General features: G+C 35.2%; 1 protein-coding gene across 1 annotated transcript in view; it reads left to right on the top strand.

The window, feature by feature from the left end:
* REC114 (REC114 meiotic recombination protein) overlaps positions 1 to 11,538 on the top strand; it is an 80,569-nt gene that overhangs the window by 11,841 nt on the left and 57,190 nt on the right. Inside the window, 1 exon segment of the mRNA XM_044660263.1 lies at positions 11,159 to 11,248. Within this exon segment, the coding sequence (XP_044516198.1) occupies positions 11,159 to 11,248 (90 nt within the window).

The raw sequence follows: 11,538 nt of genomic DNA, 5'->3' as shown, positions 1-11,538 counted from the left end.
TAGTAGTAGTAGTAGTAGTAGTAGTAGTAGTAGTAGTAGTAGTAGTAGTAGTAGTAGTAGTAGTAGTAGTATTGCCTGAGAATATCTGAATTGGTGGCATTTGGGGGAATGTTTGGGAAAGCAGATCTAGACAATAGTTTATGTGAGGATAGAGTTCTTAGGAGACTGTAAGTTTACTGTGCTTAGGATGGCAACCAATGAAACTAGGGCAATGTATTAGAGGTATTTATTGAAGTGTTTAAGGTATTACATATACTAGATATAGTAGATACAAAAACAAATGAGATAGACTCTGCCCTCAAAGAGTTTGTATTCTACTAACAAAATGTCCAGAATATGAGAAATGATACCATTATACTTTTCCCTGGTCTGATCTGAGGTTTTCTAGATACAATATTTCAAGAAAGACATTGACAGCATAGGGGCTACTAGTTGGCCCATTGGATAGAGTCTGGAGTCAAGACCTGATTTCATGTCTGGCCTTACTAGTTATGTGATCCTGAGCAAGTCACTTAACCTCTCTTTGACTCCGTTTTATCATCTATAAAATGAGAATAATAATAAGAGTATTTTCCAGAGTTGTTGTGAGGATTAAATGAGATAATTATAAAACACATAGCACAGTGCCAAGTCATAATTAAGCATTATTTATGTACTAGTTATTATTATTGTTGTTATACCTAATAATAATAAACTTGAGGAAGATGACTAAAATGGTGAGGGGCCTTTGAATACAGGGTAATATTAAAGGAACTAGAGTTGTTTGGTCTGAAGAAGAAAAAAATCCTACTTGGTTTTTATAGTTGCTGTTTTTTATTATTTGGAAGGCTGTCATGTGAAAGATGGATTAGATTTCTGCTGCACAGCCCCATAGGGGCAGAATTTGAAACATTAGGTGAAACTTTCATATTTGAAAATTAGATTTGACATAAGGAACAGCTTCCTAACAATTAGAACTACATAAAAGTGAAATGAGTTGCCCTGGAGGAATACCCTCTTTACTATAAATCTTTAGTTAAAGGCTGAATGACTGCTTGGGTGGCATAGAAGGGACTCCAGTACAGGAACAAGTTGAACCAGATGGTTTCTGGGGTCTCTTCTACATACAGATTTTTGAATAAGTATCAAATTCCCTGTGATGGTAGTAATAGACAGTGAAGAAATTAGGAAAACCAAAGAGTTTTACAGCTAGAAAGAAGAACTATTCTAAGATGTATGATGAGTTTTGTTAACTTTTGGTTTAGGAATTGTCTAGACATTCCTAGTTTGAAGGATAAAGGAGTAGAATTTTTGTTCTTCAGTGGAGAAGCAGAATGGACATGTTTGAGAGATTCAAAGATATGGGATCCAACAATACTAATTAGTCATTCTCTCTCCTTTAATACAAATACATACTGCTTTAAAATAATTTATTCTTTGGTTTATTATATAAAATATATTTAGGCTAAAAGGAAAGTTTTTTTAACCAAGTACTACCTATTTATGGGGCAGCTGGGTAGCTCAGTGGATTGAGAGTCAGGCCTAGAGACGGGAAGTCCTAGGTTCAAATCTGGCCTCAGACACTTCCCAGCTGTGTGACCCTGGGCAAGTCACTTGACCCCCATTGCCCACCCTTACCAATCTTTCACCTATGAACCAATAGACAGAAGTTAAGGATAAAAAAAAAAATCGAATGTAATGGACTTCTGTACTAGCAGCATTGCAATGATCCAGGACAATTCTGAGGGACCTATGAGAAAGAACATTATCCACATCCAGAGAAAGAACTGTGGGAGCAGAAACACAGAAGAAAAACAACTGCTTGAACACATGGGTCGATGGGGATATGATTGGGGATGTAGACTATAAACGATCACCCCAATGCAGTGATGGGCAAACTTTTTAAAGAAGGGGCAAAAGGAAAGGGGCAAACTTTTTAAAGAAGGGGCAAAAGGAAAGGAAATGCTCATCAGTCAGTCTGTTTCTAAGGCAACTCCTTTGAAGTGTCATTGTATTGTATCCTACTCGCTGTTTTCATCAGATTAGGAATAATATCGAGTTGCTGGATAGAACATTTCAAGGGGCCACATCTGGCCTGCTGGCTGTAGTTTGCCCATCACTGCCCTAGTGCAAATATCAATAATATGGAAATAGGTCTTGATCAATGACACATGTAAAACCTAGTGGAATTGTGTGTCAGCTACAGGAAGGGGCAGGGAAAGAACATGAATCTTGTAACCATGTAAAAATATTCTAAATTAAATAAATAAAGCTTTCCACATTTAAAAAAAAAAAAGAATACATACCCTTTGATCCAGCAATACCACTGCTGGGTTTGTACCCCAAAGAGATAATAAGGAAAAAGACTTCTACAAAAATATTCATAGTCAAGCTCTTTGTGGTGGCAAAAAATTGGAAAATGAGGGGGTGTCCATCAATTGGGGAATGGCTGAGGAAATTGTGGTATTTGATAGTGATGGAATGCTATTGTGCTGTAAGGATTGATTATCTGGAGGCTTTCTATATGAATTGGGAGAACTTCAATGAACTGATGCAGATTGAAATGAGATGAACCAGAAGAACACTGTACACAGAAAGTAAAACATTGTGGAAAAATCCAGTGTAATGGACTTTGCTGCTGGTAGCATGCCTGAAGGACTTATGGGAAAGAATGCTATCCACATTGAGAGAAAGAACTATGGGAGTAGAAATGCAAAAGCAAAACATATGACATCACTTGTCACATGTATATATTGGTATGTGATCTGAGATTTAGACTTTAAAAAATTGCTCTCTAGCAAAAATGAATAATTTGGAAATAGGTATCAAGTGATAACAATTGTACAACCTAGTGGAATTGCTTGTCGGCTTTGTGAGTGGAAGGGAAGAGGGGAGGGAAAGAAAATGAACCATGGAAACATGGAAAAATATCTTTATTTTTTTTATTTACTTATTTTTATAAGTAAGTAAAATTAAAAAAACAGAAAAAATCTAGCAAATGAATAAAACCTAATCTGTGTTCAAATCCTATCTCTGATAATATTAATGTGGCTTTGGTTCAGTCACTTAACTGGTAGTTCCAAAACTATGGTCCTATAAAATGTAATTTTTCCTTAATATGAAAATGCTAATAATTTAGTCATTCATGAAAATATAGTCATCTTAAGTAAATTGGAAATAATTTTGTTTAAAGTTATATGTGTGTTATATATATCCTTCTGGTTTTTCTCCATTTCTCTTGCAGTACTATAGAGCAGAAATGTCAGATATGCTGCCTTCAACACTTCTGAATCAGATTAAAATATAATTGAGAAATAGTTAACAAAATAAATAAAAATAAAATAGAACATAGATAGTCTGCTCTGGTGGGTATACATATGAGTAGGAATTGCTGGCACCAGATGTGAAGGGTATGAGGTATGGCTGTCTTTCAGTGAAATACTTGATTTTTTAGCATCAGCATAAGCTACTGCTGAAAAGCCAGTTTGTAATATTTCATGTCTTTGAAAAGTATATGTCAACTATTATAAAGCTTGCTACAGTTTTAATAAAGCATTTTCTATGTGTCAGATGCTATGCTGGGTACTAGAGAGAGGTGTATAAATAAATCAATACTCATGGGCCATATATGCATATATAAATATGTGTGTGTCTACACACACACGCACATACATACACACACACACGCATGTCTCCTCCCTGATCAAGTTGCTGGCTTTTTCCTAAAAGGATGGATGGAGGGGTACATATAGCCCTTATATATAAATATATCTTCTTTCTTTGGGAAAGAAGGTGGCATTTATGGCATTAATATTATTTGAATAAATACAAATATATACAAAATAGTTAATGCCAGTTATTTTATGCATTAGCGTGCATTAGCAGTAGGGAGGAGGTGGGGGGTGGGAACCAACAAGCGTTGGGCTCTTCTCCCTGCCAGGCACTGCGGGAGGCGCTACAGTGGGGAGCAGTGCTAGATTTGGAATGCCAGCACTTGGGTTCACTTTCTAGCACTGTCACGTGCTACACTCCCTGCTGTGACCTTCGACACTTCCTGTGTCTTCATATCAGTTTCCTTATAAGTGAAGGTTGGTCTAACAGACCTCTGAAGTCTTTTCTATCTCTAAACCTATAATGCTATGATTATAGCCGAAGCTGAAGGTGAAGAAAAACAAAAGGGCTCTTGTTCTTTAGGAACTTACATTCTGTCAGAGGAAATCACATGTACTGTAGGATTATTACATACAAAATAGATGATAATTTCTTGTGGGAGGAGCCTGGATAGGCCTTGTGTCTTGAAGGTAGCTTGATAATTTAAGGGGGAAAGGGAGGAAGAGGGAGCATATTCCAGGTATAGAAGATAGCTCAAGAAAAAAACAGCTATCATAAATGGCATAAATATTCTGTGTGAAGAAAAGGCAGAAGGCTAAAAAAGGTAGGTTGGAGCCAGGTTGTGAAAGGCTTTAAAATGACAAAGGAGTTTGTATTTTATTCTAGAGGTAATTGGAAGCCACTTAAGCTTACGAGGCAGGTGAATGACAATCAGACTTGTTCTTTAGGAATATCAATTTGGCAGATGTATGGCGTATTAATTGGAGATATAAAGGAGGAAACTCTAATAAGGTAGTCATTGCAGTAGTTCAGGAAAGAGATAATGATGGCTCGAATTAGTATGATGGTTATTTGGAAAGGAATATGAATGCAAGAGATATTGAAATATTCTAGGGTAGGGATTTTTAACTTGGGATCTATGGACCCCATAGATTTCAGAGAATCCATGAACTTGGACCTTTTAATATTTTGATAATTATTTCAATATATTTGCTTCCCTTTATAATCTTATATCTTATTTTATGCATTTAAAAACATTCTGAAAAGAGGTTCATAGGTTTCACAGACTACAAAAGGGACCACGAGAGAAAAAGTATTCTAGAAACATGGGAAAAGAAAATCAATTCCCCTAGCACAGTGATGGGCAAACTATGGCTCACGGGCCAAATGTGGCCCTACAGCACGACATTATTCCTAATCTGACAAATACAATGAGTAGGATACAATACAATGAAACTTCGAAAGAATTGCCTTAGAAGCAAACTGACAGAGGAGCATTTCCTTTCCTTTGGCCCCCTCTTTAAAAAGTTTGCCCATCACTGCCCTAGCACATTTTATGCATAACTAACCTTTAACTAACAGTTAAGGTAGTAAGTAAAACACTTTATAGTTAGTATAAACATGTAATAACACTTCATTAAGTAGCATGTCTTGAGATTAGGGATATTAAATGTTATCAAGGATGTCAGAAAACACAGAAACAAGGGATATTTTTAATATCAGTTTTTAATAAATAAACATTTAATGCCAAAAATTTCTACTCGTCATGGCATCTAGAATGATGGTGTGGTGCATTGATTATAGAACTAGTCTCAAAGCCAGGAAGACATGAGGTTCAAGACACATAGTGGCCACCCTGGGCAAATAACTTAATCTTTTAATGTCCTAGACAACTTTCTGAAACTATAAATTGCTATAAAATGTAGGATGTGCCTACATGCATTGGCATGAAGAGTTTTCTCCATCTGGGAGGTTCCTAAACCAACAAATGAAACCACAGGACCAATCCTTACTGCTATCATGGTATGGATTGAGTAAATTTTTGGTGTTAAATCAATGAAAGCTTCAAGCCTCTGGTGGATAAGGAGATAAAGGTAATGAAATTTTCAAATACTAGAGATAATTATCTAGACTTCTGTTGGGTAGTCTGAGCCATTAAGATTTTCATTATAATAATGGATCTCTTAATAATTTCTCTCCATTCTTTGAAGAGTGACAAATCTTTTTGTAGCTTTTGTTCTCCTGCTCTTGCCCAGAGTTATATGAAATATAGTTATATTTCTAGTGGCACTTCATGCTTGATTGCAGTGGCCCTTGATCTAAGTCCTAATTTAGGGTATTATGGATTTTTCTAATTTCTTACTTGTGTCACTATTTTTGAAAATAGTACAATAAGGGCAAGAGAGGATACCATGAAAACAATTATACTTCTTTCTAACTTTTTAGCACAGTTTTAAACTTTTTTCCAAGTGTTTATCTAAAAAGTCTGTGTCTGTGAATATATCAGTTCCATTTTTGAATGCAAAATTTTGCCTTTATTAAACATTTTTTTAAAATAGCAAGTTTTATTATTATTGCATTCCATTATTGCAGATGTATTATATACAAATGTGTTTCTTTTTTTTTTAACCCTTACCTTCCATCTTGGAGTCAATATTGTGTATTGGCTTCAAGGCAGAAGAGTGGTAAGGGTAGGCAATGGGGGTCAAGTGACTTGTCCAGGGTCACACAGCTGGGAAGTGTCTGAGGGCAGATTTGAACCTAGGACCTCTGGTCTCTAGGCCTGGCTCTCAATCCACTGAGCTACCCAGCTACCCCTACAAATGTGTTTCTGTGGAGGGTTAAATGTAGTTTTAAATTGGGCTCTTCTTACACAGATTTTTGACATTAAAAAATGATTTTACATGAGTCCGTAAAACATAAACAGATCTTTTGTGATTCTTTGATGATCATATACTATTATTTTTTTTAATTGCAAATCATGGTAGCACACATCTATAATCCCAAGTATTAGGGAACCTCAGGTTGGCAGATCTTTTGAGCTCAGGAGTCTGAGCCGTAGTGGACCATACCAATGAGATGTTTGTACTATTTGACATTAATATGGTGAACCTTTGGGGCATTCATGATCTCCAGTCAAAGCAACAGTATAAATGGGCCTAATTAAAAGAGATAAACAAGGAAACCACGTTTTGCTGAAAGTTGTCATAACTAGGCATATAGTCACCAGAGCTGGTTCAATATTAGGAAAAATAAATATAATTGGCCAAATTACTAACAGAAACAACAAAAATAATGATTATATTAATCAATGTCCAAGCTTTTCACAAAATATAACACCAATTTCTATAAAGAATTCTAGAAAACATAGGAATAAATGGAGCTTTCCTTAATATGGAAGTAACCTCTAAAACCAAATGTCAACATCATCTGTAAAGCAGATAAACTAGAGGCTTTTCCAATAATTCCAAAGGGATAAAAGCATCATCACCATTACTAGTTAGTATTGTTCTAGAAATTAGCTATAGTAGTAAGACAAGAAAAAGAAATAGGAAGAATAAACATCAGCAAAGAAGAAAAGGAAGTATAAAAGTTCACTGAAGAAAATAATTCCTTAAAAATTAGAATTGGGCAAGTGGAATCCTTTATAATACATCAAGAAACAAAGTCAGAAGAATAGGGGGAAAATGAAATATCTCATTGGAAAAACAATTGATCTGGGAAATAGATCCAGGAGAGATCATTTAAGAATTATTGGTTACCTAAATGCCATGATTAAAAAAAGGGCCTCGATACCATGTTTCAAGAAATTATCAAGGAAAACTACCCTGATAACTTAGAATCAGAGAATAAAGTAGAAATTGAAAGAATCCATCTATTACCTCCTGAAAGTTCCCAAAATAAAAACTTCCTGGAATAATCTAGCCAAATTCCAGAACTGTCAGACCAAGGAGAAAGTACTACAAGTAGCCAAAGAGAAATAATTCTAATATTTTAGAGTAACAAGATAATACAAAATTTAGCAACTTCTGCATTAAACAATTGGAGGGTCTGGAATATAATATTCTGAAGGGCAAAGGAGCTAGGATTGCAATGAATAATCACTTACCCAGTAACCTTTGTGGGAGTGGGGAATAAATATTCAAAGAAATAGAGGACTTTTACGTATTCCTGATAAAAAGACCAGAACTAAATAGAAAATTTGACTCCCAGAGACTTAAGAGAAGCATAAAAAAGATAGAGACAAAAGAAATCATTCAATGAGGTTAAGCACACTGTACATCCCTACATGAAAAAATGATACTTATAACTCCTAAGAACTTTATCATTATTAGGAAAATTAGAAGAAGTAGACATAGAGGGCAAGAGTATGAGTTGAATTTAAGGGGTGACATCTAAAAAATAAGAGGTGAGAAATGGGAATGCATTAGGAGAAGGGGTAAAGAAGAAGTAGAATAGGGCAAATTATCTCACATAAAAGGGATTTTGCAAAAGAACTTTTACAGTGTAGGGGAATAAGGGCGAGGTTGGATTTGAACTTTTATTCTCATCAGAATTGGCTCAGAGGAAAAAACAAATATACTCAGTTGGGTATACAGAAAAGTAGGAGTAGGGAGGGGATAAGAGAAGGGTGAGGCTGTTAGATTAGAGGACAAATTGGGAGAGGCAGTAGTCTGAAGCAAAACACTTGTGGATGGACAGAGTGAAAGGAGAGAGAGTAGGATACATTGGGAAAACAGGATAGAGAACAATATACAGTATTCATAATGGTGAAAAAAAATTTTTAAACAAGTCTCTAATAAAGACTTCATTTCTCAATGAGTCTAATGTATAAGAATACAAATCATTCTCTAGTTAAGAAATGGTCAAAGGATATGAACATGCAATTTAAAAAATAATTAAAGCTATCTTTAGTTATAGGAAAAATGCTCAAAATCACTATTAATTAGAGAAATATAAATTAAAACAACCTTGAGGTACCAACTCACACCTCTCAGATTATAACTATTATAACAGAAAAGGAAAATTACAAAAGTTGAAGGAGATGTGGGAAAATTGAGATACTAATATACTGTTGGAAGAGTTGTGAACTAATTAAATAATTCTGTAGAGCAGTTTGGATCTATGCCCAAAGGACTATAAAACCACATATTCAAACCAACAATACTATTACTAGATCTGTATGCCAAAAAGCTGAAAGGAAGGAAAGAAAGAAAGAACTTATGTATACAAAAAATATTTATAGCAGGTTTTTTTTGTGGTGGCAAAGAGTTGGAATGTGAGGGGATACCCATCAATGGGGGAATGACCCTATAAGTTGTGGTATATGATTGTAATGGAATACTATTGTGTTATAAGAAATGATGAGTAGTATGATTCAGAAAACTCGGAAAAGCTTACATGAACTGATAAAGAATGAAGTAAGCATGGGAAGAACATTGTGCATAGTAAAAGCAATATTGTATGATGAAAATTATAAGTAACTTAGCTGATCTCAGCAATACAGTTTCAATGGACTCATGATGAAAAATGCCTTCTGCTTTGAGATAAAGTACTGCTGGTGTCTGAATCTAGCCCAAAACATATCTTTTTCTTCATTTTTTGTTTGATTTTTCTTCTACAAAAGAATTAAAAGTAAAATTTAAAAGCACTTTTGTGTTTTATATGATTACACATGTAAAATCTATGTCAGATTGCTTACCATCTTAGCAAGGGACAAAGTTGGAAGGAGGGAGAGTTCAGAACTGAATTTTTTTTAAATGTTAAAAATTGTTTTACATATAATTGGGGGGAAATAAAATATCAAATTCAAGAAAAAGAAAGGAAACAATTGAGAAAAAATATAATTCAAATTTTCTTATACAAGCTTGTTATTTAAAATATATAGACAACAGAAATAATATACACATATATACATATTTGAGAATTTATTTTTCATGTACTATATTAGTTCCTATATCAGGACCTTCGAATAAAAAGACCCCAGTCATTTTCTACATATTAGAGAGAATTTCTGTGTATTCCTGTGTCTGGGTTCTGAGTCAGAGATTCTATCCAGTCTACTAATTTTTGTATTTTCTTTGTCTTTAGGAATGTGTTCCTTTCACAAAGTCTGGCCAACAGGAATGTTTTATAATGATTCTTTTCCTGTGTATATGAACTTCATGACATGGCAGTGGGAAGGGTTGAGAGTTTGATGGACCACCTTCTAATTAAATGTTTACCAAATGGAGATGCTTGAGATGTTCAGGGGAGGGTCTTGAATAATGAGCTCCCAAAAGTGTATATAGGTTCTTGATTTAGGCCCATCAATGTGTTTGGTCATGATGCTGGCTAAATAATAAACTGATATTCTCATCCAAAATAAGTCTGTCAAGGTAATTTTAATCATAACGTGTGTCTCTCTCTCTGTGTGTGTGTGTGTGTGTGTGTGTGTGTGTGTAATAACCAGAATTATTCTTTGTGACCCTATCTAGGGTTTTCTTGGGCAAAGATACTAGAGTTGCTTGCCATTTCCTTCTACGGCTTATTTTACAAATGAAGAAACTGAGGTAAATAAAGTTAACTGACTTGTCCAAGGTCAAACAGCTGGGAAGTTTCTGAGACCAGATTTGAACTCAGAAAGATGAGTCTTCCTGACTCCCGCTCTGGCACTCTATCCACTGTTCCCAGTTACAGGTTATGAGTGTACAGTCTCAGAAGAAGACTTGTAAACTGTTAACACCTAATTGCTCTCCTCACAGAACCTCAGGACTTTCTTTATGACCCTACCCCAGAAATCCCTTTTCCTAGAAGCTTTCACAAATCAGAAGTACTAGGGGCAGCTGGGTAGCTCAGTGGATTGAGAGTCAGGCCTAGAGACTAGGTTCAGATCTGGCCTCAGACACTTCTCAGCTGTGACCCTGGGCAAGTCACTTAACCCCCATGGCCCACCCTTACCACTCTTCTGCCTTGGAGTCAATACACAGTATTGATTCCAAGACGGAAGGTGAGCATTTAAAAAAATTGGAAGTATCTTTATGGTCTCTCCTGCTTCAATGACTTCTCCCATTTAAGGAGGGTACCCAGTTCAATTGTGTCTCATTTCTTCTCCAAGCTAAACTCTACCATGCTTTTGCACTAGATACTTTTGTTTCTCCGATCTCTCACTCTTAAGCTTCCTTTTATATATTGTCTTTTCCCACTGGAATGTAAGCAGCTCAAGGGCAAGGCCTGCTTTTCTGATTTTGCTGATTTTTTTCTCTTCTTCCTTTTTTTAAAAAAAAAGTTTTTATATTTACTTCCTCTAAGAGGAACAAGGAGAAATTTAGGGAGAAATCAAGGCAATTTACAAACAAATAAGCTATTAAGAAAAGTTCTAGATCTTTTTAAATGGTAAGAAAAGAAAAAGGGCTATAGGTTATAATTCCCAGATATTTGAGTTCTTATACTGTGCTTGAAAAATGAGAGCCATTCATGATCAGACATTCACAAAGAAAGAAACAATGTGAGCATTTTCCATGATAGTAGCATTGGGCTGATATAATGGTCTTATACAGTTTTCTCTCTCTCTTTTTTTTTTTTATAGGTATTTGAGTCTAATGATAAATATGGTGCTCTTGTTCTAACCATAGTTGTATCAGGTCATTTCTTCATTTCCCAAGGACAGACCTTACTGGTAAGTTTAGTATCACTGTCTTTCTTATAAGCACACATACCTTTAAGCTATGTTTACATCAGTCTTGATTTTTTAAATGTATACAACATGCTTCACAAACTTTTAAAGCACTATCTGGATCAGTCTTGTAGTAATAATTGTTATTTTATCAGAAAGAGAGAGACCTGATCTGTGATTTTACTGATATGAAGAACTCCAAATACTAAAGCCACGTTGGCATGTTCTCTGAAACTTAGAAAGTTGTAAATGCTGAGAAGTGACTTCTATAGCCAAGTATGTGTTCGAGGCAG

Source organism: Gracilinanus agilis, chromosome 2 (genome assembly GCF_016433145.1).
Source record: "Gracilinanus agilis isolate LMUSP501 chromosome 2, AgileGrace, whole genome shotgun sequence".
NCBI lineage: Eukaryota > Metazoa > Chordata > Mammalia > Didelphimorphia > Didelphidae > Gracilinanus > Gracilinanus agilis.
Note: the sequence above shows the minus strand (reverse complement) of the source record. Positions and strands in the feature narration are given on the sequence as shown.